This window comes from Electrona antarctica, assembly GCF_951216825.1.
Source record: "Electrona antarctica genome assembly, chromosome: 3".
Taxonomy (NCBI): Eukaryota; Metazoa; Chordata; class Actinopteri; order Myctophiformes; family Myctophidae; genus Electrona; species Electrona antarctica.
In genome coordinates this window covers 20,475,246-20,502,161 of record NC_136808.1, presented here as the reverse complement: position 1 = coordinate 20,502,161, position 26,916 = coordinate 20,475,246, and the positions used below count along the sequence as shown (strand labels likewise).

Here is a 26,916-nt window from a genome sequence, read left to right as displayed (position 1 = left end):
GTGGTCATGTTTCATGTTGACTGACGTGTGACGTCTTGTTGCTGTTGGACCAATCAAATCCCTTCCAGACAGTTTTGCCGCGCAATATGTTAAACTGTGTTTGTGATGATAAACGGGTGGGCGGATCCATCCACCCATTTGTTTGGGACCTGTGTGAAGTAGATATTAATAAAATGATATACATTCCTGGTTGGTTCGATGGAGAGAATGCAGTGGAGAGGAGTCGATTAGTTCAGTCATATCACTGCAGTCAGTGTACGACTGCATGCACGGAGTACATACCATGATGGACGTATAAATTCTGTACACAAACCGATTGGAAACGTGGGTTGATCTGGAGGGCGGAGCATGCAGTGCATTGTGTGAAAGAAAAGTGGACAACATTGTTGAGCTAACATGCTAGCTCCGACTAGCCCTTTAAACAGCACACAAGTGCAAATCAATGGCAGTTGATGTGTTGTGGATAAATGCATGTTGATCGTGCAGACTGATATCGATCCCCATCGACCGTTAATACAACCGTTATCTCATCTGCACGCCCCGTTTGGTTCTCCTGTGGCCCTGCCTGCCTGCCTGAACAGACTCATGGATCATCCCGGCGGAAGTGAGCTGGACTCCAGCCTGCCCCAGCCGGACAACCCGTGTCTGATCGTGGAGGACTCCCAGCCGGACAGTGTGGTCGCCCTCATGGATCAGGACGACCCGGAGAGCAGCTACCGCGCGCTGCTGTCCAGACGCCTGTCCAGCCTGCAGCCCACATCCCACAGCCCCGTGTTGGTGAGTAGAGTGTGGTCATTACGGCGTTGTAACTTCTGCAAGATAACTATCTGGAATGTTGTTTTCGCTGTTGCTAAATTGTAGGCTATCGATTGCACAACTTCGCAAAGAAAACTGTCGATAAAACTCATAAAAGGCACATTTATCTGGCTTTAGATTAATTGTCCGTTGGAGAGGCATGTCTTCGTTACGATGAATATTCATCCAATATTCAATTCAATCATCAATTTATGTGCAATTTGTTACTGTGTGCTCAGAGCACAACAACAACAATGCGGAAGTAATGTAATGTTTGCCAGCAATAGTTCCACACCATTCCTAGCTCTGTTCATAGCGTTTAGGAGGAGAGAAGAGAACTCCTTCCTTCTGTTAACTAGTTCCATGCTGCTGTAGTTCCACTTCCAATGTTGAATCCGTTGTTTTGTTGCTGAAGCACGCCCATGCACCACGTGATCGCGTCGCGGCGACATCAAAGAGTGTGTAGTACTCTTTCTAGGGTTTGTTTCTCCTCTGCTTGTTGTGTATGGAGGGCTAAACGAGTTTGTGTGTTTGTCCGCTTGTCCCGTGTTTTTCCTTTTTAAATATACTTTATTTAAATTATTCATGGTACAGTTTATGCAGTCATATTACATGAAGTTTGGCATTTTGTAAACAAGTACAGCTTTAAGGCATTTCAATACAAAAATATCCGTCCATGTCATGCTGTGCTATCATCTGATCTGACAATTGGGCAGCAGGCAGCTCTCATAAACATAACGAGGTGGAATGTGTATTAAGGTTATCAATCACAGCATTTTTCCATTTTGTTGAACAATATTTGTTGTTCAACCTTTTTGTCTCTTAGGAACTGATATCATCACCAGCTGGAAGTAGATCCTCTCAGATAGACAGCCAACTGGAGAGGTCCCAGAGCTGCAGCCAGTCTGGACCAGGTCTGCACTTTTAATTTCCCTGTACGAGGTTCTGTTTGAATCGTATGTCAATCCAACATACTAAAAAATAATCTTTTTAGCCGTTGCAGGGCCAACTAATGTCGGTCCAGCACGCGAGGAGGAAAGTCAAGTGATAAGCATCTGCCCACTTCCAAATAAGAAAAGGTATGACGCTTCCAGGTGTTTTCTGATAGCTAGTGGTGATGAATGATGCATTTCATCGCTGTCGATGGAAACCTTGTATGTCCAAAACAGTTCAAAACCGCTATTTTTCAGGAAATTGGCAAAATAACCTGTGTTCCAAAATTGGTTAAATGTAGCTACTATTATTTACTTTCAAGCTCTGTATTAATTAAATATATAGATAACCCCACAGACAGACCTAACCACTTGCAAAAATCTGTCGTCCCTATTTTAGCCATGACATATGTGACCATTTTCATATTTGTTAATAGCAGATAAACAAGCTCACAACGTGTCCTGCGTTGGAAATGCAAGGTTTCTGCCTGATGGCGAGGATTTGGTTAAATACTGAAGTTCTCTGATTCTGTTTTGCTTTTAGCGGCGCAGCAGAGTACAGCAGTATGGATTCTAGAGCAGATTCCACAACGCATTGTGCTCAGTCTGAAGGTAAAAATCCAGTTGAGCTCCTTTTTTCCAGAATGTAATGGATGGTGTTCTGTGTGTGCTTGGTATTTCTGTTTTCTTAATTCCACTGAAAATTGTATCCATGCTTTTTCAGAGGGAACGTCTCAGTTTGGTTTCCTTGAGCTTTCGGAGAGCCAGGGTCTGGGTGGTGAGGTGGAGGACGTCCCAGAAGTGGAAGGAGACGTTATGGTTCCTCAGACAGACAGTCAGAGGCACAGCAAGCCAGGTGACCATGATTTAGCTTTAAGATGATCTAGACTAGATTCATTTTAAGACCGCCATAACTCTTGAGAGCGTACAAATGTTTTTGTCAATAATGTTCACGGATTGCACACAGACTAATGTGATTTACACCTGTTTTGTACCTAAACAGTTGAGCAAAGGTTCGGCATCGATGCTTCAGGGAGACGAGATAACAAATCAACAAGGTACACTACACCTTCGTCGTTTTGTGCTCTGTGTGTTTCAGTACATTATATTTTCATGTACACTTACACACAGTAACTACACAGCTGTAGCAACATTTCATACAGCGAAGCTATTGTACTAAGAGCTTCCTCAGTGAGGATGGAAAACATATTTTACAAGCTGAAATTGCATACAAATATTTAAAAACATGTGTTTACTCCAGATCCGAGGTGACGTCCAGTAGTTCCTCTGAGCCTCTGCTCCAGTCGGTCAGAGAAATGAGGGTCCAGGCTCTGCTTCACTCCCAGGGTCGTCACAACACTGAGGACCACCAGGATTCTGAGGTTCTGTCTTCACAGGAGGACCTGTTTGATGCTGCCGATAAGACAGGTGGGTCATTGGTGTAGCACAGCAGCAGCACCTTGTGCACAGCTAATCAGTGCTGCTTTGCCAGTTGTTCTTTTTGCTTGGCAGCTTTAAAAAGTTATCCCTTCTCATCGTTTGAGTCTATATTCTATAATGAGGAAAGCCACAGCGCAGATGGGCCTGCAGCTCATTATCTTATATTTTATCTTTAATTCTTATACTTATCTATCTTGATTCAGTTCTTTATACTCTTACTCGTGTGTTGTGTGAGAAAATGTGCTTAACAATTGTGTTCTCCTCCTGGTGAACATTAATTAACACATTTACTGCCAGGTATTAATTAATTAATTATTCTGCCACTGTTATTTCAGTGAAGAATCTTATTTTGAAGGCCCACAGGTCCTGAGATGTGACCCGGAAGTAAACAAATGCCATGTAGAGTGACGGATGAGTGTCTGTTCTTTCACCCGGAAAATACATTTTGCAACCGCGACCATCTTTAGACCATCTTTTGTTATGGGCCGTTGAATACGCAATCTGGGAAATTAATCTGAGATAAATGCATTTTTGTATATCTGTTTTACATTGAGGATGACAGAGGAGTTTTCACTTCGGGCTTTATCGGTCTCATAGCAACCTAGAGCCATCCGTACGTTGGCGAAGAGCGCAATACTAACTCTGTTGACTGAAGGCCAGTGGTTTCCTAATCTTTTCCTCTGGTCTTTCTCAGGTGCTGGTGTGGACAGCACCGTGTCAGAGCTGCACCCACTGACCCCGGCCCACACCCTCAGTCTGCTGCATCTCTCTGGACAGGGCACTCTGGCGCAGCAGAGTCTTTCCCAGTAAGCCACAGGAGCATTATTACAATGGGTTTCTTTCAACCCTTTTCATATCGAGGTCCATTATTTATTCAGCATTTTAGCCACGGACCACCATTTGATGATACTTGACCCAAGACATGGAATATATTCTTGTTGTTGGATAAGACTTTCTCCACAATTCCATGCTGTAATGACGTTTGTACCATAGGAGAGATAACAGGCAATTATTCTACATTATCTCATTGTGTAGACAATAGTAGTAAATTAAGTAATGCAGATGTTTAACAATAATTGTACTCTTGAGAGCGTACAATTAAACCAAATAGACCCTTGCAGGTGCATTTGGTTTAATTTTACACTCAAGAGTTAAACATGATCTAATAAGTGTCCACTTGGTTACCAACTTTACATAACTAGAGCGGTGCCCGTTGGGCACTGGCCTACTTGGAACGATGCAAGTTGGAAATGCATGCCCCACCCAGATATTATGTCTGTGTCCCTTTTATGCCCATATATGGAGAGCTTTGTCAGGCATGCCCAAATATGGAGACTATGCAGACGTCAGAATTATGTCGGAACAGGCCAGCTCCATATATGGTTCCCTTGGCAGGACCCCTTTCAAGAGCCCAGGCAAAGGCCTTTTTGGGGTGGTTCTGGACAACCGTGGGTCCAACCGACTCGACACCGGCCACTCCACCCTGCGGTGGTGTGGAACGCGCGTGTCGAATTTGAAGTCTGTGGAGCGAACAGTTCTCGAGTTACGTGGATTACACACACAGACAGAGACTTTATAGATTTAGCTGGAACCCTCTCAAGGACCACTGTTGGTCCCCGGACCATTGTTTGAGAAGCACTGCTCATCATGTTATACCCGTTTCCTTCTTTGAAACCACCACAACCCTAGAGTAGACTAATGATTGATGCCACCTCCCCCCAGGTGTTCTACTGACTATGTGGCCCCTACCCAGGACTTCTTGAGCCAAACACCCTTTATTGTCCCCAATTCACCCACTGAAGAAGGTATGTAACAACCTGTTCACCTTCTACCTTAAGCTTCAATAACTGCTGACTTTGACAGTGCTGGACGTGATTATTTGGAGAATAGAGTTGAATATTTTTATTTTTTATTATTCACCAGGTCCTGATGAACCAATGGACACGTCACTGCCCACAGGCAACAAATCGGGGTCAAAAGGGCCAATGGAAACCGCTGCTGTATCCAAACCCCGCCCAACCGCATCCACTCCGGTGTCCCAGAATTCGCCCGGTTTTGTTTTGGATAAGACGCTCTCTCTGCCCTCCCAGCCCGAGTTCTCTCATGTATGAACATAACTTTATATCCTGGGATTGTTAAAGGGCAACTTTAATATATCCTATCGTTCTAAATGCAGCTGGTGGTCATAATGTAAATTGTGGTTGTTTCATTTAGTTTTTCTGTGCTGATAGCATGGAAATAGCCTTTTATGAGCTGTCCAAAAATACAGACACTGCACGTGTGTGAGAGAGGGAGTAATTGCTTGTTAACTATGTAATCTTAAAACAAAATTTGTTGAGGGATTTAGTGAAACATTGTTTAGTTACAGCAGAGACTGAGACATGAAACAACGGGTGTGGGCTTCATTAAGTCACATTTTGCCCAGTCTGCTGCATTACGTAACATGAGTTTGACACCACTGGTTAAGTGGTTAAAGAATACACTAAGTTGCCCATTAATGCCACAACAAGATCCCTCATCATAGCTTAGTTTGGCTTCATTAATATCTGCTGTGCAGGGTGGATTTTTAAAAATCTTGTAGATCAGCTATTTTCAGAGCATGACACCTGCACACACAACCACACATAAAATGAATTGTCTTACTTTTAGTCATCCCTCATCATAGCTTAGTTTTTATATAGTTTTTGTCAGTGAAAAAAGGTAGTCAGCATTGTTTGTTTGTTTTGTGTGTGTGTGTGTGTGTGTGTGTGTGTGTGTGTGTGTCAGGATGTGTTTGTCGCAACACAGAGCCAGGAAGCTGCGAGCAGTAGCGTGGCTACACGAGACGCACAAAGGAAGCCGGTGACGGCATCGTTGCGTGACGAGAAGCCGAGGTCCTCCGTTGAGTCGAGTCCGTCCGCTCTGTCCTTGCGGTTGACTGTGAACACGGAGCGCAGCACCATGGCCCTGCTGGCCTCGGAGCAGTCCCAGGACGACAGCCAGGCCACACAGATAGAGGGTCTGGACGAAGCACTCGGCATCGACACCAGTGACTCTGTGATGATGTCACGCTGCAGTCAGAGGAGTGAGCGCAACGGCGTCTCCTCCTCCCCGAAAACTGCGGCCCAACCCAAAGCCGTCTCCGCCTCAGACTTGTTAAAACACAGTGGCGAAGGTGCCGGGATGGAGGACCGCGCTCCGTCACAGAGGTCCCAAGTGCAGGAATCTACGCCGACGGCTAGGAATGTAACAAATGTGAATGTAAGTCAGCGTGCCAGTGGCGGGAGCCCGATGGGCAGCCGTGCGGACAAAGTAGACGCTCTGGCCAGCAGCCGTGTGCAGCGGACCCCCCCCACCGCAGTGCGCGGCAGTCTCACCTCGATGTCCCAGCCTGTGTTCTCTCAGACGTCAAGCAGGGCTTCTGTTAACGTCACAGGGAGCGCGTTAAACACTCAGTCGCTACTGAGGCGTGGACCATCCTCTTCTGCTCCCAGTCAGCTGCTGTCACTAGACCGAGACGTGATGGATGAGGGACTGGGAGACGAGGCTGGAGAAGAAGAAGAAGAAGAGGAGGAGGTGATTATGGAGGAAGGAGAGAGCACGCTGGGGCCAGAGACCTCGGCTCTGGGCCTGGCTCTCTCCCAGAGCCAGCTGCTGTCCCCTGAGCCCATGGAGGAGGAGATGGAAGGGAGGGAGGAGGTGTCGGAGAGTGAGAGAAGCCACGGGCTGCTTGAGAAAGGGGACGCGTTGTCATCGAGCCAGCAGAGGAGGAGCGGTTCTTCTCAGCCAGCGGGAAGCAAAGTGTCTGTGTCCACCAACGGCCACGGTTCCCAGGCTCAGTCTAAAGAGGTACGGGTGGCTCCCAATAGCCTCTCTCAGACTGAGAGGAAGGGGCCTGAAGCAAAGGGAGTCAAAGACAAGAGCCTCAGTGACAGCTCTGGAGGTAAGATTGTCGTGCTCACAGTCACTGCAGTTTGTCTGTTTTTTCCCATAAGGGGAGATTAGTGTGATGCATTCTGAGGTGAGGGGAGTGGGTCAAGTACTACTATAGCAGTATAGACGAATCCAGAAACGGGTCTCATGGTCGCAGCTTACGTATTTCCTGTACGAGGGTTTAAACCCTCACCAGGCGCACCTCGTCTACTACAGTGAACGGCAGAGTGACTGATGTTAGTCTGCCTCAAACGTTACTCTTTTACCTGCTTTTTACTAACACTAACATTACAAAGATGCCCAGAACATCGAGATGAACCTGTGTAGTTTATGGCTGCTCCAACAGTAGTGGCAACATTAAATACTTTAAATGCTTAGTATGAGGTATAAAATACAGCAGCCTTGTGTTCATAAAACAGAAAGTTTGGGTATTGGGTAAGACTGACGTTATGTATCTTTCAGGACCTTTCACTGCTTTGTCTCAACCATTACTCTATGGCTCTGGTCTCAGCCACCGCGGTGGATATCTTGACATTCCGTTTTTTTTAATGTTGCCACTACTGTTGGAGCAGCCATAAACAACACCGGTTCATCCCGATGTTCTGGGCATCTTGTTTCTGGATTTGTCTATAGAGACTAATTTAGAAGCTTTTTAAAGCCAGAGGAGTTTGTGTGAGGTTAGGTGTTAGGTCAGCACTAGGGCTGCAACTATCAATCTTGGTGATTATTCTATTGATTACTTTTTTAAAGATGAGGTGTAATAGTGGTTAATGACAAAAAATATCAAGGTTCACAACACAATAATAAAGCTACTTTCGGTTTGCTGAGACACTGACACTGTCCCGTTTGCCTTGTGCAGAAATCCCCTTCCACTTCACCCTTCCTAAAGAAGGGGAGCTGATTGGGCCAGCTGTGAATGCCACACCCCCTCTGATCAACCAGTTAAAGCAGACACCAAGACACAGCAGCACTCCCATTGGTGAGTTCTGTTTTACAGCACACAGCAGCACAGAGTGGTCATTTCTGTTGTCCTTCCCCTGTTGACCGCAACAAACCTGGTCACCTGATGTGGAGTATCACACTGTTCTGAAATTCTCCCATCTCCCTTCACTCTGACTCTGGCTCCAAGCCTCAGTCCTACTCTCTGCCCCATGGCATCCTCATCACTTGTATAGCCAACGGTTCTGTCTGCCTTGCCTTGTAAATACTAAAACCTTAACCCATTCAGTTCTGAGGCTGATTCGCCAAATGCCTTCTAAATCAGTAGTTCTATTTAGTGCCAAGCACCCCTAAATTGATATATCTGGCCGCGGACCCTCATCTGAAAAGGTTTTGTGTCAGGGAGAGACCCCCAGAAGAGAAGATTTGTGTATATTATTCACATAAGATTTTCCCAAAATAACAGATTTACAAGCTCGCTGTGCGAGTACATCTGATACGTTTGAATAGCCAACGTTTCAATGTGTTAAACCCATGTTTCATTTTGCCATTTTATTGTTTGATTAAATATCCCAGACAAGCCAGCAGCTGTGGGTGATGTGTCAGTGGCGACCTGCGACATGGTGACTGCAGAGAGCTCCGGGGAGGACACGGCGGAGAAGGGAGACGGAAAACTGAGCCTACGGATGAAACTGGTGACTCCGGTGGAGGAGGGCAGCTCGGAGCATTTCTGTCTGCAAAGTAGGAACCTTTCACTAAATGCTCATCATGACCAGGGGTCATACAAAATGAGTGGACAATAATATTATACACACATATAATAATATACACACAAAGAGCCCTTAAAGGACCACCTCACCACATTTTTGTTTTACCCAGTCTGTGTGTCATAAGAGGGCTGTGGGAAGTTCAGAAAACCGTCCACCAGTGACATCATCGTCTATCGAGTCTAGTGTCATACATATTCTGAAGAAAACATGGAGACTTCGCATTAATTGGGTCTTATGATCAAAAGTGAGTGGACGAGATTTTGGGTGTTGGAATTTGGCTTTACAGACACATTGATGACTCCTGATCATGACCAGCTTTCATGTTCTTTGAAAAGTGTCACAATGGCATCCATTGCAACCTCTAGTAGTTTATAATTTACCTATTTGTTTGTTGTCAGGTGGAAACCATGTATGTCCAAAACCTTTCCATTTCAGTAAAATGGACAAAAGGTGTGTTCCAATTAGTAGTGTCAAAAATAATCTATTCAGCAATGCATCGTGATTAGCCATAATCGATTATAGCCTGTACCATTTATATATTTTATTGTATTTAATGGACAGGAGAGAGAGTGATTGATTACATAGCAGTTTCTAAATAAAATATGTCGTTCAGTATATCTGACTCAATCAAGTTCACAATGCGTTTCATTGTGACGTTGTGAGCTTCTAGTTCGGACTCAATTTTCCCACTTCTTTTCTGTAACGCCAAAGCGAAATATAAAATTGGTCATTAATGTAGGAAAAAGCATGAAAAGAGATGGCAAGGTTTCTTTCTGGCCGAGAGCGATTAAAATATTTCAGAATCAGATCAGTGTTCCACTAATATAACATCTTCCTCCCAGAGCCAACGCTGTCAGACGAGGAAGGATCTGTTGTCAAGGTTACCGCTGTTGCCAAGGCTGTAACCAGGTAACCTGCAGCTATTTCTATATGCACAACTGCCTGTTTTTTTTTTTTTTTTACCCTTCCTCCTGCCATTTCCAAAATGGATGTTGAATATCAGGCTTTGAGTTTATTTTGCCCTCACAGCATTCAAGATGGAGTTGTTTCATATTGGAGTATTTTGCATTTCTACATAAGTGCTTCACTAAATGCAAATTGATTTGGCTTGATAAGGGCCAACGTGTTTTTCAAGGATAAGTGTGCTTCTAGCCAAAAGCAAGTCAAATTAAAAAAACATTTAGGATGTGAACCCCTTTTTGTTTTGTTTTGTTTTTTACCTTTCAAGACGGGAACCCCTTTCGGAGTAGTTGTTGCTATCATATATTTATTTTGTAATTTTTTAATACTGTAGGTTTAGACGGTAGTTTAATATTATGAAGGTTGCATCAACTAAGCCTGTACACAATTATTATATGTAGGGAGATGCTGATGTAGTACTCTGTGTGTCCTTGGCAGTCCGTCTGTGTTCAGTCGTGTGAGACAGGTCCACAGACAGCTGGAGGTGGACCAGCATGATGTCACACCTTCGCCTGTGGGGTAAATGCACAAACACACACACACACACACACTAGGGCTGTGTTTATACTCACGATTGAGTCAGGTGATTTCCAGTACTTTATTGTTGTGCCTTATTATTGGTTTCCACTCACCAGCATAATGTAGCCAGTGTTTCCCCTGGGATGCAGTTGTAGAGCAGCAGTGTTTTCTGTGGGCTTTTTTTTTGCAAAGCTTTTGTCTGGAGCTCTCTGTGTCTACCGGCACCAGATGGGCTCATACTGCTTTGCTGTTACTGTCACATGCAGCCAACTTCTGATATAGAGGTTACTGGAACCAGTGTTGTGTTCAACTAAAACTAAAAAACGAAATTCAATTCTATTCAAAAAAAGAACTAAATCAAAATATCCAGGTTACCTGTGTAGAGGTAAGGGATCTCTCTAAAATAAAATGTCATCCTCTGCTGGCTACTACAAGAATGCATTGAATGGCATTGAAAGTTGTATTTCTTTGTGTGTATTTCTGGGTCATTTTGTATTGCAATGAGGAATGTTCCTCTTTGTATTGTTTTGAGTGTCGGCCAGTTGTTATTATTAAGCCGCGTTAGTCCCTCCTGTCAGTTTGACAAGTATGACGACGAGGTCTCTCCATTTGAAATGCATTTTAATAGACTGAACTAGATCCACTAGGGGGGGGGGGTGTAGGTGCAGAAGAGACCTACTTTTCATTCTGTGGGTGGGTTGGGCAGTTATTTTTGGAATCTTGTAAACCCTTGAGATATGAGAAACTACATTATTCGCCCCCCTCCCATTATAATATGACAAGGTCGTGCATACCAGGTGTATGCATTGGCGTTGAAGACTGCCCAGCTCTCTCTCTCCGCTCATTAGAGCTACACTGCTGTATTGCTAATGGTGACCTTAATTAGAGACACACTAATACCATTTTATTTTAATGTTCACATGGAGACCATTAGTTATTGGGTCATTTGATAAAAATAGGACTAAAATTTTATTTTCTCCACTAGAGCTTTTCTATGAGAAGGAAGACTGCTTACATGTTGTTAAATATATTAGTTTTAGGGCAAATGCTTTGTTTTATTCTGGTGTCAACCTGAATCTCCTACTTCATTTTCCAGCAATGGTTCTCAGTAAGGCTCCAAGTTGATTGTCATTACAGTTATACGATTAAACTGTGTGTGATTATCGATTAACTATAAAATTACGATAAAATAAGGTGCAAATTATGTAACTAAATGCTCACAAGACTAGCACAGTGCCCATTCGGGCCATGGTCATTCGGAGCAGGCCATTTGCTGAATATTGTAATCACAATTATTTATCACAATTAATCTTGCCGATGTTATAAAACACCTTTTTGTCATTGTGCTTCTCGGTGTCATATCTTTGGTCAAATAGTATGAAAATATCTTTGATTTAATTGTTTCTCTGTTATCCAACACATAATTCCCATTTTGGGAACTTTGATAAGGTCCTCTGTGCAACAAGTAAATACTCAAAATCAATACACCTCATTGATTTTCTTTATAGAATATAACCGACTTTTTTGACAACATTCGCTGAGACTGCTACAGCCACATTTGTTATGGTGTGTTATGGTTCCTCCTGAATCTCAAAACAATACTAAACCTTTAAATAGAATTGTCTCAAGATACCAGAAATAAAACGCTTTTGTCGTATAGGATAGTTCTGTCTCATATGCACTTATCTTTAATTGTCACAACACACCCTCTCCCCATCCACAACTTAATGCTAACACTAAACCCTGACTTTAACATATTAGTGCCACACTACTTAATTATGTTCCACACATCTTCACTCATTGGTTGACCCTCCCCAAAAGAACTACATCATCAATGCAAAACAAATTGAAGATTAATCAAACCAATGCAGCTTAGTATTAATTAGAACTCTTATTTTGGGACCCCCTTCTCCAGGAGACCTTCCCAGGGAGTCCCTTCTTCTGGGGGTGAGGGTATGAGGACTTCGGGCAAAGACCAGGGTGTCTCCAGCTCCTTCATGACGTTGTGCAGCACTTTTAGGTACGGGTACTCGCGGCCCTCCGCCTCTCTGTTTCATGTATGGGTACTCGCGGCCCTCCGCCTCTCTGTTTCATGTATGGGTACTCGCGGCCCTCCGCCTCTCTGTTTCATGGGTACTCGTGGCCTCCCACCTCTCTACCAGGCCTTTCCTACTCCTCCTGTTCCTTCAGCACCACCTTGTGTCGGTTCCACAGCATTTAAGTTTTCCATTTGACCCTGCTCCCTCTGTCGCTTTGCATTCTCTCTCCCTTGCTCATCTCTCTGCAACTGCTCTCCGGTTAATAGCGGCGTGAGTACGCTTTCCTGCGTGGACTCCATCTCTCTAGCCTGTATGACACTGGTCCTTACTCCTTTGACAGTACCAAAAGACAGTACCAAGAGGCCTTGCTTCTCCAACCTGCTGATTTCCTTGGCCATAAGGCATAAAGCATCTACTGTAATTGTGCCGTCCTCTACCAACACCCACACTCTCTTTCCACGGCACCTCACATCCTCCAACCGGCCTCACACTGTACATCTGCTCTGCTGACCTTGGACTCAGACAGGGCGGTGGCCGTGGCCTGCTCTCCTCCAAACGTCCCCCCAGAGATCCTCTTAAGGTGGCCTTACACTAGCCGAGTCTTTTCAATCTGATAGCACCACACACTACAGGATAATCGGAGCGGGGCAGAGCAAATATCAAACATTCTTGATGTGGATCGGGCCGATCACGATCGCGCTTTGAGCGGTCGGGCACCCCCTGAGCGTCAAAAATGCCCGATTATCGGCTAGTGTAAGGCCACCTTTACTCAGCTCCAGTAATCCTTCTGCTGTGGCTATCGGGGAAACAATGCCAGAAGTATGCAAATCATTCCTGACTGGGTCATCCATATTGACACTGAGACTGGGTACAATGTTCTCGTTATTAATGTGAACAAAATCACAATACAACTCAAACCTTAAAAGGAGAACACATCAAACGCTTGTTTCCAATGTGGTCTTGCGATATTATTTTGTTCTGATCTCTAAACCAGATCTGCCATTTCTTCAGAATATTCAAAAGTTTCAAGTCACCGCAAGTTTATTTTCATACTGCTTAGCTTACAGAAATGTACTGGATCCAATGGCTTTCTCGAAAATCAAAAAACCAGAACACTACTAGTTCTCGCTAGAAAATGTATCCTTTTCAATTGGATTATGGACAAACCACCAACAGTTGCACAGTGGTACCGGGACATATATAACATTTTACCCATGGAGAGAATGAGTGCTAGGTCTAAAGGCAGTGAAGACATTTTTACCAAAATATGGAAACCTCTACTCGACCACCTACCATCGGTTGCTCTTAACTAATGTGTCTCTATATAGCTGTTTAAATGTTTTGAACCATTGCAAGGGAAGGTCTATGTAAAGCTGCTTATTAATCTGAACCAATGCAAGGGAATGCTGCATATGTCTCTGTATAGCTGGTTAAGGTCCTCGAACAAACACAAGGGAATGCTTGATGTGTCTTGCTATAGCTGATGAACTGTTCTGATGAACTAATGCAAAAATAAGCAATGATCAATATTTTTTCTTATTTAGTTTTATTTTACTTTATTTACTTTATATTCATTTTTTATTTGTCTATGTCTATTGTTTGTCTGTTTTTGCTAGCCTGTTTCGTACTTGCTTTATTGTTGAATTGAATGTAGGTGATTTATAATTTTGTCTGTCTTAAAAAAACAAAGGGACGATACAATGTAAGGATGACAAGCACATTGTGTGTATACTGTAAATCAATGTTCCCTAATAAATAAACATAAAAAACAAACAGACCACTGGCGTGGTCCTTAATTTTTCCATCAATCTTAATAATGGATGAATGGTTTCACCCCTACAGTTCTCAGAGATCTTCACTGGGATGCAACAGCCTTCCCAACAGCCAGAAGGATGTCCCCGCCAGCCCACATCAGGAGCCGTCACCGGCGCCACGAAGGGAGCCGTCCACGTCTGGTTCACAGGCTGCTGCCGCTGGCGGGAGAGCGGTGCGTGGAAGCCTCGAACCGTCCCTCACTCCGACCAGAACACCTGGTCCCCAGGCCGCTGCCACTGGGGTGAGAAGCCTCGAACCGTCCCTCACTCCGACCAGGACACCTGGGCCCCAGGCTGCGGCCGCTGCCGCTGGGGTGAGAAGCCCAGAAAAGTCCCTCACTCCGACCAGGACACCTGGGCTCCAGGCCGCTGCCGCTGGGGTGAGAAGCCCAGAAACGTCCCTCACTCCGACCAGGACACCTGGGCCCCAGGCCGCTGTCGCTGGGGTGAGAAGCCCCGAACCGTCCACTCCGACCAGGACACCTGGTCCCCAGGCTGGGGACAGAGAGGTGCGTGGAAGCCCCGAACCGTCCACTCCGACCAGGGCGGATGTTGGACAGAGGCCAGAGTCCCATCAGACCAGCTTTGAGAACAGCAATGACACCATCATCCTCAGTCCACCCAGCAAGGTAAATAAGAGATGCTACGTTATGACGTTCAGGTGATACACATCACAAATAATATTATATCTATGGTATTATAGTACGGACACATGTGTGTGTATATATATATTATTTTAAGGAATAACCGTTGACTGTCATATTTGTGGATCTTTAGACAACTTACTTCAAGTTTCAAAAACTAATTTTTTGTCTGTCCCATTCTGGATGTGGCACTTGCCGTCTGATCTTACCCAGCCAGCGGTTATCCTTGCCAAATTCCCCTAGTGGCAGAGGGGAGAATGGCTGTTGTTTTTGATGTTCACGTGGATACATCGAGATTAGGTCGATTTCTTTACGCTATTGGCAAAAATATGACACATGTTTTTGATTCCTCTGTGGTCTATGTGGGTCTCTCTTCCAGCGCTTTCAGAAGGCAGCCTCACAGCCGCCTGGCCTTGATGCCCAAGGCTTCCGATCCCCAAGCAGCAGGGTATGGAGAACTTTGTGCAGATATTTCTCACTAGAGGTTCGGGTTGCTACGCGGCACTCGCATCTAGAGTTTTGTCTAGACTTTGGGCCACTTGGTGCCCTTGCCGAGCTCCATATATGGAGCAGGCTGATTGTATTTGTGCTTGCTGCCATGACGATACATTGACTGTTAGACAACACACTCCATATTTGGGTGTACCTGCATTGTGAACTCCTCCATATGGTTACGGCCGAGTCATAGTGACATGAGCGCGACTGTGTGGTTCGTCCGCCATCCGGCCGACCTGTCCTCCCATTGGCCAATTTTACTATAGGATTATAAATGGGAGCTTTATTTTGCATCGTTTTTTAAACACTATGTTTGACTGACAGGGTGAAGCAGATACGCCTTCCTTCAGAAGAACAGGAAGTGGCCCCGCCCACCGCAGGCACGTGCGCACCATCCAGGAAGTGCGGACCACCGTTACCCGAATCATAACGGACGTGTATTACGAAGACGGTAAAGAGGTGGACCGTAAGGTCACTGAGGTAATGACACACACACACACACACAGTGCACCCCAATGTTGGAGAGTAATCCACTTGGGGGGGACGGGGGGACATGTTGTCGACTAAAACTATGACGAAAAATATTCGACTACCTTTGTCACCTATGAAAACTAGATAAAAACTAAGCTATGGTGACTAAAACTAAACATAATATATTGAACTAAAAGACAAGTCATTTTATGTTTGGTTGCACTCTGAACCTGAAAATAGCAGATTGACAAGCTCACGACCAAGTGTAAAATCAACCATTACACCGCCATCAAGGCCTGCCAAAATAAACCTTTGTTGACAAAATGTTGTATATCTATCTCTCTGTTTTGAATGTTTAATGATGATGTGCCGAGCAGAGCCGAACGCCAAGATAAAATATTATATGCACACTTGTATTCATTCTATAATAACTATTGGTTAAATCTATTTGTGAGTTATCCGACTGAAATTAAAATTAATTCTAAAGATTGAAACTGACAAACTAACTAAATAAATGGTGGGTGGGACGTCCAGGAAAGCGAGGAGCCCGTGGTGGACTGCCATGTGATGGACAGTGACGTGTCCCCATGCCGTACGGTCAGCTCGCTGACCTCTGGTGACCTGGCAGACGTCAGCTCTCTGTCGTCATCCAAGACGTCCAGTCTGCAGCGCAGCTCCAGCGGCACCAGCACCAGGTTAGAACACTTTGGGAGTTATCATTTGAGTTCAGTTTTTGTTCGTTTTGAATATATTTTTGTCTAATTCAGTTAGTTTTGAGAGCGGATTTGCTGGATATTATTATTTTTATTTTTGAATATGCTAATAGTTTTAGTTTGTTAGGTGCAGGATTAAAAAGGTAGGTATTAACTAACAAAAGATAGCATTTAAAAATGTATTCGGTTACAGATGAACCATCCAAAAACGAACATTATCTCATATACATTATCTCTATAATTTCAGTTGGTGTTTGTAAGTTTTGTAAACACACAATACAGTTTGAGTTAGTTATCGTTTATTTTTAGTTCAGTTAACGAAAAAAAAATCCATTTTAGTTTTCGTTATTTCGTTAACTACAATAACCTTGCACCAGCAGCACCACCGGTGGCCATCTTAGAGCTGACTTCGCCATGCCATCCACCAGCCGAGGGGCCAGCCGAGGGGGCAGGTACTGTACCACCTGGTTCCACCTCGCCCTAGGACCGCCCTCTGACACTTATAGGGCATAGCAGTGGCGGACATTTTCTGGTGCCATTGGTGCAGACCCCTATTCATTTTCCCCATAGACATTTGCAAAAATATTTAGATTAATTATTTTAAGCTAGAATCAAGCCACCCAGTTCACAGAATCTAATGTTTTATGGTCATGATTCACCAGGATCCTGGTTGGCTTGATTCTAGGCTTAAAATAATTGCTATGAATATTTTTGGAAATGTCTATGGGGAAAATGAATGGGGTCTGGAACGATGGAACCAGAAAATGGCCGCCACCGCTATGCTTTATATGATTCGTTTATAGCAGTGGTTCTCAACCAGTGGTCATTGAAGGGTCTGTAAAGATGTGTAAAATGAAACTAAATTGACCCATACAGATCTATTTGGTTTCATTTTAAGAGTTAAATTATTGTTAAACATCTGCATTACTTAATTTACCAGAATTACCATTGGAGAATGTAGAAGAATTGTTATTTTGCTCAACATTTGCCTGTTATCTCTCCTAATGATACCACATCAATACAGCATTGAATTGTGGACAAAATCTTATCCAACGACTCGTACGTTTTAGGTCTGAGGCCACATCTCATCAAATAGTGGTCTGTGGCTCAAATGCAGAATAAATAATGGACCTTTATATGAAAAGGGTTCAAAACCACTGAATTATAGGATAGTGTGTGTGGTAAACTTTCACTCTTGCTATTCTGCTTGGTCTCTGTCCACTGGTTGCATGCTGATACGTAGAACACTCTTTTACAACTTTCTAACTTCTAGGGATGGGTACCGTTTCCTGATTAGTCAGAGCTGATATACAGATTAGCTCTAAAAAATGCATATAAATGTAAGGTTCCTTGACATAAAAACGTTTGAGCACGACTGGTGTAGAGATCCCTTATCCCAAACAGAGAGCTTGTAATAGTATCGATGAGCGGTGTTATTATAAAGATTCTCACGATACCCATCCCTACTAATATCTCAGTTCCTTAATACATAGTCTCTGATTAACTGAATGCTGCCTGCCTCGGTTACACGTTGCCCCCAGGCACACGTCTAGGGTCAAAAAGGCACCCCTCATAGCTCGTCTGGGCTGTGTGGGGGGGCTTTGAATGTGTACGTGACCCTAGATCAGTGTCTCTGGGCAACCTGACTTGCTCCATTTGTGCCCTCTGTGTGTCTGCATCCCCAGGAGGGGGGGTGGGCATCAACAGAGGGGTCACAGGGGGCAACGGGCAAGGTCAGCGGTCACTAAGGACAGGGGTTTTGGAAGCCCGCCGTCCCGGGGGGCCCTCGTCCCTCAGACCGGCAGAGGAAGGGCCAGGAGGGGTAGACCTCCGTCCCGATCCTCCCCGTCCAGGTGAGTCCTTTCTGGGGGCTCGCTTTGTACTTACTAGGCCTGTCACCATTAGGACATTTCACTACTAGACCATTGAGTGTCGCTCAAACAATTGCAATTGACGATTTAATAAACATTTATTGGAACATTTATGAATTCAAAGTTAAAAAATGTCCACTATTTTTTATTTATTATTTATTTATTTTATTTACATTTCTAACATGGAAACGATAATGACGATTATACAAAGAATTATTACGATTATCTCTAATTGTGACAGGCCTATTTGTAAACAATACTATTTCTTTTTTCTTTTTTTAGACACTATCCCTGCAAAACACTTTCAGGGTTTTCCCTCTTTTCACTAATCATCTCTTCTTGAGTAGTAGTAAAACAATTACATTTCCATCTGCATTTCATTTTTTTTAAAGCTTTCAGTGTGAAGTTAAACTTTCATCCCATTCTGTTGTCTGTAAATAAGGGGAGGTGGGACTAGCGGAATGCGGGGGGTCGGTACCCCTGGCCTGCCCCAGTCCTCGTCCGAGGACGAGCCCTACACCCGCTTGGTGAGTCCCCCGGGGCTCCCGGACAGCCCCATGGACGCCCAGCTCCCAAGCCAGTCCGACTCCCTCCGCTCCTCTCCGGAGGAGGGGGGCTCGGCTGGCCGCAGCAGCCTGGTGGGGCTGCGCGTGGTGGCCAAGTGGTCATCCAACCACTACTTCTACTCAGGCCGCATCACCAGAGACTTGGGCGAGGCCAGGTTCCGCCTGCGCTTCGACGATGGCTACGAGTGTGAGGTGCTGGGCAAGGACATCCTCCTGTGTGACCCCATTCCCCTGGAGACGGAGGTCACCGCCTTGCTGGAGGGCGAGTACTTCAGCATAGGTGAGGCGCAACACAATCTTAATTTGGTGGGTTTGAAATTGGTTTGGGTGGGCCAGTGGTAAAGTCCCTGCCCACCACCACGGAGGTTGTGGGTTCGAATCCACCGTGGTGCGGTTTGCCCAACTGGCTTTGTCGGCCGTCTACATGAACACAATTGGCCCGTGTTCGGGGGAGGGAAGCCGGACAGGGAGGGAGATAATTGTCATTGCATGTACTCCTACGGGCTGGGGCGGCACTTGTCAGCGGGGAGTGTTGGGCGGGAGGAGTAGGATGAAAGGTTATGTTGGTCATTTACGTTCCAAGATACTGAATCACTGAGTGTATCTTGAATATTGTTGGTGTTTTGTGTGTTTGTGTGTAGGCACCGTGAAGGGCCACAAGACTGAGGACCACGAGCTGTTCTACTGTGTGGAGAGGGAGGGGAACAAACAGTGGCACAACAGAAGCACCATCATCCTGTCTTTGGAGCAGGGGAACAAGCTGAGGGAGCAGCACAGTCTGGGGCCGTACGAGCCCTCCAGTCCCCTGGCCAAGGCTTCTGACATCAGCCTGGGTAAGAAGGACGCAGTGTTTCAGTTCAGTTCGTTTGTCGTCTACCTTTTTTCACCTTATGCCAAAGCATGATAAAAACTAATTAAAAACTAAGCTATGATGACTAAAACTATGACTAAATTAATGTAATGACAATTTCATCAACAAATAAAAGGAAAGTGCACTGGCCAATCACAGCGTGTCCTTGCACAAGCGGTATTGAGTATTTTAGCCGTGACGTAAGCGCCCCCTCCAGAGATACTTCCGGGTCCTACTGTTTGTGTCGCTTTTGTGTCCCTCCCCATAGAGTTATACTGTGTCCCTCCGTCGGACAAAATCTGAGACTAAAACAACCACTAAAGTCTCATTTTACCGCTTTCCTTGCAACAACAAAGCTGCTGGTCTCCCAAATCTGGCTGCGACAGGCTGTCACAGGACAGGCTGTCCTCCATTAGAGATCGTATTAATGCAAACTAGATTCAACGTACTCAACCCTGCACACATTCTAAATATGCCCCCCTCAATGGCTTTCTTTCTGAAAAATAACGTTATTGTAAAAAGATTCACGCGTTTAGATATTGCTATTTACAATGAGAAGCGAATGGGAGCTGGTGCCACTTGGACTACAAAATGACGTCGGACTTAAATACCGAATAGGCTTTGGCATGAGGTCGGAGGCACTCTTTGTTGTGCCTCACTAGCCTCTCAGCCACTGTAAAATATATGGTGAAGTTTGAACAGCGACCTCTAGTTGCCCATTGCTTTAGTTGGTCACATCCATAGACACTGTTAAATCAAAATCAAAAGCATTCTTGTCCCCATGTCACTTTGTTATCACCATATTTACAAATCACTCAAGACCATAATAAACAGAAAACATATAAATGGACTAAGAACGTGCCAGTCTATAATGCTGTGATTTTTGTTTTTTCTCCAGACAACCTGGTGGAGGGGAAGAGGAGGCGTACAGGGACCCCAGGAGGCCAGTCCACTCCCAACCATAGCTCCAACTCGTCGGCCAGCGCCCGCACCCCGGGGCCTTCTGGGAAGAGGAAGCTCATGAGCTCTGAGGACGACGGGAGGAGGACCACACCGGCCAAGAGAGGCCGCAGGGGGGCGGGCTCTAGAGCCGGTATGCCTTCCCTTCCGACTGACTCGCCTTAACTGTGATCTTTTTTTGTCTATATTTAGATAGGATAGAGACCGAAGAGTAGACTGAAGCCAAATTCAATACCCAAACTCCTGGTCACTCCAGCATGGCGGTGTCACGGTGAAATTGGTGACGATCTTGTGGACTTCACATAACTGACATGTTACATGTGGGCCTAAATACCACATGTGATTGTCTACACGATTGTCACATATTTCAGCAGGTCACCAATTTCACCTTAAGACCACCATGCTGGAGTGACTGAGTGTGAGTGAGCGAGTGGCCGAGATTTGGGGTATTGGAATTTGGCTTAGCTGGAGAGATAACTGCAGCTGTCCAGCCAGTATACAACCTGGGACGGTGCAAATATGTTATTGAATATCGATGCACTATCCAGTCAGCTACCGGCGTACCCCGCATAGTTCACTATTTTTATTTTCACACTGAGCCTAGAACTTTTTACCCCAGCCTGGTTAGAATGAAGGCTTTTAATCGGGCTGCATTTTAATTATGTACTTGATTTTAGATGTATGAGATTTTATTCAGTCTTAAAAATCTTTCCAGTATATATATATTTTTAAACATTTTTCAGCTGTTTTAAAGTTTTCCCATGCCAACCTGTTGCACATTGATTCCAGAGTCACAATGGGCCATGTTTGACAAATGAGGGGGTGCAGACGTTTATCCGAAAATTCTGACATGCGCAAATCACCCGTTACGCGTTGCGACTCTTTGGTATGTCGGATGCCTGCAGCTCTGCACCCCAAAATTAGTGCATTTTGCTACATTCTAAATGTTAAGCTCCTTTTAAAACGGTACTTGGCTAAAAGTGACATACATGCCATTATTATGCAACATTGTGAATGGACTTGTTTTAACCATGAACTCCACCATACATTTTAACAGGTCTACCATGAACTCCATTATACATTTTAACAGGTCTTCAAATCAGTCTATTTATATTAAACAATATTCCAACCTTGCATTTTGTCGTTGTTTTAATTCAGGTGTTTGTAACCAGATTTGATCATTTTATTTGTGTGTGATGAACTGGTATTTAACTACATTTTTTTTATATATGTAATTTTGACATTACATTTGACCTCCCATATATATGCTTGTGTCCATCCTGTGCTGCTGGTTCCGTTTTCTACTGACCTGGTAACTACTAATCAGTTACTAGTATTATTCTGGTGTTGGTCCACGTGTGCCAAGATGGAGGTGTTTTTCTACACTGGTGTACTTGGCTTTGAACCACTCACTATGTTAAATGACTCGCTCAATACCCAATCCCCACCAGATTTCTTACTGTTCGAGGTTTTCTGCTTTATCTTACACGTGTGTTCCCTGTCCTCAGCTCAACGTGTGGGTGTGGTTAACACGTCTGATAGTGCCCCAGAGATCCCTGGACAGTCCACTGACCTGCTGGCACAGAGCCACGGTCCTCTGCCACAAAATGCATCTCTTTTCATGGGGTTTGCCTTCATGCTGACCGCGTCTTCCGAGTGTGACCGGCTGTCCAACAAGCTGACTAGCGATGATGACGAAGGTAAGAAGGAAACACTTTGGCTCGAAGGGTTGATGTGATTATAATAATAATATATAGCTTTTCTAAGTACCCAAAGATGCTTTATGTGGGGGGGAGGAGAAAACGAAACAAAATCCAGGCAGGATGCGTAAACTACGTCGGACTTCAGTGCTCCATTTAGCATTCACTTGGTGCAGCCCCTCCACTGATTTTATGACGTATCCTTCACTAGAATACGTGGAGATGGCTCCATACCACTGATGATCTGACATTGTATATCGTTCACTAGAATGTGGACACGGCTCCATACCACTGATCTTATGACATTGTATATCGTTCACTAGAATACGTGGAGACCGCTCCATACCACAGAGGCTACACGGAGTCCCAGCTGCAGGCTGGAGGAGGATTCATCCTCTCAGACTTCAACGAAGAGCAGGTAGGTGCTGCCATGTGGAACCGGACTTCATTCTAAGGCATGCAAATCAGGTGTATTGGCATGATTAATTTATCCAACACTACATTTTTTTTTAAATAAAAATCATCATTGAGTAGTATAAAATGAGGCTTCACTCTGTTGACAACTTTGTAAGGTTCTATGGCATGATTGCTACATCAGCTCAAGTTTGAGGAAGTAAAATGTGTATTGTTTTTCTGACACTGAACTGATCCCTCTGTCAACGCCGTTCCTTTCCAGTGCAAGGCAGCATATCAGAGCCTGCTCATCGCCGACCAGCACTGTCGTACCAGTAAGTACTTGCAGTGTGTGGCCAGCGGCGTGCCCTGTGTGTCCCACATGTGGGTGCGAGACTGCTGCAAGGACAACAAGCTGCTCAACTACAGGAACTACCTTCTGCCCGCTGGCATTGGCCCTGATGACAGCATAGTAGAATGGTACGATGATCCTCCAATCATCTTCATGGTCTTTATAGTACAATGGTGCAATGCTCCTCCAATCATTTTGTTTATGTTTGTGGCTTTCGCCTATATTTTTATAGAGGGACAGACAGTAGGCTGACAGGAAATGGGGGGTGACATGCAGTCAGGGCCGCGGGAAGATGTTTACACTAGCAGGTGCTGAACGTTCAGTAGGGGGTGCGCGCACGTTAGCGTGAGCCGCAAAATGCGCGTGCACGCGCATTTTCGCTCACTTTCGCGCAGAAAAGTGGCTTTTACTTTCCCTCTCCACACGCATGAGAAAACTGACACAGGCAATTAACCAGGATAAGGTGCTGATACTGTGATACAGCATATTTATTAAGCCTAGTAACAGAAATCTGTTTTAATTAAAATTATTATTATTTTCCCCCTCCCGTCCGAGGGGGGGCTGTGCCTGGGGGGAGGGGGGTGCTCCAGCCCCCCCAGCACCCCTACTTCCCTCAGCCATGCATGCAGTAAAGGGAGTCGAACCCGCGGCACACTGCCAGAATTGGACTACCGGCCAAGGTGCCTGGACCGCTGAGCCACGGCCCAGGCCTCCAATCATCTTTTAAGATCTTTACAGCAGTCGGTTTGAGCAGTACGATTGGCTCGGTGCGAATCATTTGCTATTGGCGCCACGGCGGATTTGAAAGCGAACAGAGAAACACCTTGTATTGCCTGCCTGTGTGACTGTCATATTGAATGTCACATCGTTAAAATGATTAACCACTTAACCCTTTGAGACCCGAGGCCGATAATACAAATGCCTTAAGGCCCAGGCCACACGTATATGGGTCTTTTGCAAAACGCACATTTCTCTGTGCGTTTGGGCCTTTCAGCCACACGCAAACGGCGTTTTCGGCCACTCAAACGGAGGTTTTTTGAAACGGATAAATAAGTGAAGATTTTCGAAAATATCCGGATCAGTGGAGCGGTGTAGTCATGCGAAACGGAGTTTTTGAGAAACGATGATGTCACCGCCACCGCCCACATGCAGCTTGTCAAGCAGAGGTCCTCACAAGTATAGGTAAAAAAAAACACTGCCAGCCCAGTCCTCAGCGCAATGGCCCGTTGCGCAAAGAGGTTGAGATTTGACTCGTGCTATATTCAGATAATCTTCAACCGATTGTTATAATTCGAAGTGGTATATATTCCGTGAAGTTTATATTTTCATTGGGTGTACAAGTCATGTTTTTAATATGCCTTCATCAAATGATATAGAGAGATGGTAGGGTAGTGCCCAAGCCCATATAGCCATGCAGCCTATATGAGCTGTGGTGCACTTGCTAGGTCTACACTCTCAATTAGGGATTTTCCCAGAGGTTAATTTCACTGATGTGTACAACCTTTATTCAAATAGTTTAATTTGTATTGGTGCCGAGTGCGAAGCCAATGGGTTCATTGCGGACCGCTACAGATAAACTGTGGATATTAACCTACCAATAAGGACCCAGGCCAAATGCCATTGCGCAGTAGCCTACACCAACAAGTCTATGCGTGGTGTGTGCATAGCCGCATGTGAAACTATATCGTGCTGTATTTTGCATCATGGTCATGCGAGGAGAGAGAGAGGGTGCAGAGAGAGAGAGAGAGAGGTGTGAATGGGATCGCATCGTGCGTGCGCATTATGGCACATCTCTCTCATGTTTAGGGCGCACCATTGACTGCATGTCAATGATGTCACTGTTCCTACATGCTGACAATGTGCGCGTGAACTTGTATTAGCCTAAAATATAGCCACTCTACAAGCTCACAACTGGTTGTGGACACTTCTATAGGTCTGACTCTGCTATTAATTTCTGTGCAGGACTTGCCAGGTCGCCAGAGCAATGGTAAAGTGTCTATCATTTTTAAATTATATGGAGAGAAAAGTCGAGAGTCGGGATCTGGAGATTTACGCACATAGTGTGACATGCTGACAGACAATGAAAGAAACATATACTTCCACTCACAATTTAGGTGGCTTTTAAAATGCGGTACTTATTCCTTCATAAAAAATATGATTGGCACCTCATAAGTGTAAATATAAAATCAAATATAATATAGCCTACAATTGAAACCTGCTACTGCAGTGATTTTATCCAGTGTTCAATGCGTTTCTGCGTTTGGGTGTGGACATAGATATCTCTGTCGTATGGCCAGGGATTTTTTCTAAAACGGAGGACGAAAATATCCGTTTTGCAAAAGATCCAGAGTGGTGTGGCCTGGGCCTAAGTCAGTGGTTCTCAAGCTTTTCGTGCAAAGGATCCCCAAAATGATATGCATTTGGCTGTGGACCCACATCTGAAAATGTTTTTGTGCCAGGGACCCCCAGAAGTGCAATTTGTGTTAACAAATACAAAATTAAACATTTTCAAGATCTTTCAAAAATGTTATCTGCTAATTTTGAGAACTGCTGTTCTAAATCTTACAAATTTGTCTGAAAAACCCTATGCTATACCTACTGTGCGTGCGTGCGTGCGCACACACACACACACACACACACACACACACACACACACACACACACACACACACACACACACACACACACACACACACGGTATAGGTACAATCTAAAATTATAAACAAACTTGAAGTACAGCATAAATTAAATATCATAGCTTTGAACCTCGTAACTGATCAAAGCTGTGATGTCATCTACTCTAAGACGGTCCTCCTGTTCTATTGCTTAATTGACTATTTGTGTTCACTGAGACATTACATCAGCTGGCATGGCTGCTTACTTAAACCCTTTATCAATGTTAAAGTTCTTGGTACAGTGTGCAACTTTTCTTTTTTAAACAGGCATCCCCGTGCAACCCCATTCAAGGCCCTGCGGGTCCTGTTGGTGTTCGAGGAGCCAGCGGAGCTATGGTCGCAGTTGCTTACCCTGAGTGGAGCGTCCTCTGTGAAACATTACCAAGCAGACAAGGATGCTCCTGGTAGGAAACGCACTACACTACGTAGCTATAGCTTTGAAATCCGGAAACCCCTTTTGGAGATTGTTGTTGCAATGCACAGTAACATACTTTTTTGAATGAGTTTGAGTTTTTCAAATAGGAATTATAAGGCGTTTTTAGATTCGACCTCTGGTCTAAATGGCTTTACCTTGATAAATGAGTTCTCATTGTAATACATACAAAAGTATACTATGTTCGTTTTATTGATCCAAGCCGCAATAGACTAGCAGAATAGAATAGCAGGCAAAAGCTGCCTGCTGTGTTAAGTGGTCAGATTGGGTGGCTTCTGATCCATAAAATGTTGAGAACCACTGCACGAGAATATATATTTGTTGGTAAAAAAAAATCTTGTTTCTTCTGTCAGATATTCCTACGGGCAAGTTTGACCTGGTGATCACAGATCGTGCCTGTCCACCGTCCATCCAGAAGAGTGTGATGTCCCAGAAACTTCCGCTGCTGTCTGCAGAGTGGCTGATCCAGAGTCTGATCTGCGGGGAACGTCAGGGCTATCAAAGTAAACCACAGTATAGCCATGACCATTTGTCATAAATCTTGACACCGTCCTAAAGGCCTTCGGATTATGTTAGATGTCCAGTATTAGTTAGTTCTACTGCATGCTTCTGTTGTATATAATTTATCATGTTTGTTTTTATGGAATAAAACTGTGACAGTTGTCCTCATTTC

At 44.6% G+C, this 26,916-nt stretch overlaps 1 protein-coding gene across 4 annotated transcripts; it reads left to right on the top strand.

The window, feature by feature from the left end:
* tp53bp1 (tumor protein p53 binding protein, 1) lies at window positions 1-26,912 on the top strand. 4 transcript variants are annotated; one of them, XM_079497883.1, is made up of 29 exons: window positions 2-777; window positions 1,622-1,709; window positions 1,790-1,874; window positions 2,272-2,339; window positions 2,452-2,583; window positions 2,731-2,785; window positions 2,989-3,155; window positions 3,862-3,973; window positions 4,890-4,972; window positions 5,091-5,272; window positions 5,934-7,089; window positions 7,939-8,058; window positions 8,595-8,759; window positions 9,631-9,697; window positions 10,187-10,267; window positions 12,183-12,287; window positions 14,149-14,749; window positions 15,144-15,212; window positions 15,584-15,739; window positions 16,265-16,425; window positions 16,821-16,895; window positions 18,757-19,160; window positions 19,522-19,713; window positions 20,629-20,823; window positions 22,199-22,390; window positions 22,714-22,808; window positions 23,067-23,263; window positions 26,078-26,214; window positions 26,597-26,912. In XM_079497883.1, exons 1-29 carry the CDS (start codon window positions 472-474, stop codon window positions 26,779-26,781), a joined length of 5,631 nt encoding a protein of 1,876 aa, XP_079354009.1. In that variant the 5' UTR covers window positions 2-471; the 3' UTR covers window positions 26,782-26,912. The 4 variants fall into 4 exon arrangements, 3 of the variants coding, with proteins under 3 accessions (XP_079354011.1, XP_079354009.1, XP_079354010.1); XM_079497884.1 differs by having other exon boundaries at window positions 3-777; window positions 16,824-16,895; XM_079497885.1 differs by lacking the exon at window positions 12,183-12,287 and having other exon boundaries at window positions 1-777.
* Window positions 26,913-26,916: the final 4 nt, after the last annotated feature.

Bases quoted from the DNA above. Each gene is read 5' to 3' on its own strand.
- tp53bp1 (XM_079497883.1), top strand. From the start codon at position 472: ATGTTGATCGTGCAGACTGATATCGATCCCCATCGACCGTTAATACAA. The intron at 8,760-9,630 runs GTAGGAACCTTT...TCTTCCTCCCAG, and splicing joins GGAGCATTTCTGTCTGCAAA to AGCCAACGCTGTCAGACGAG. The intron at 16,896-18,756 runs GTACTGTACCAC...TCTGTAAATAAG, and splicing joins GGGGCCAGCCGAGGGGGCAG to GGGAGGTGGGACTAGCGGAA.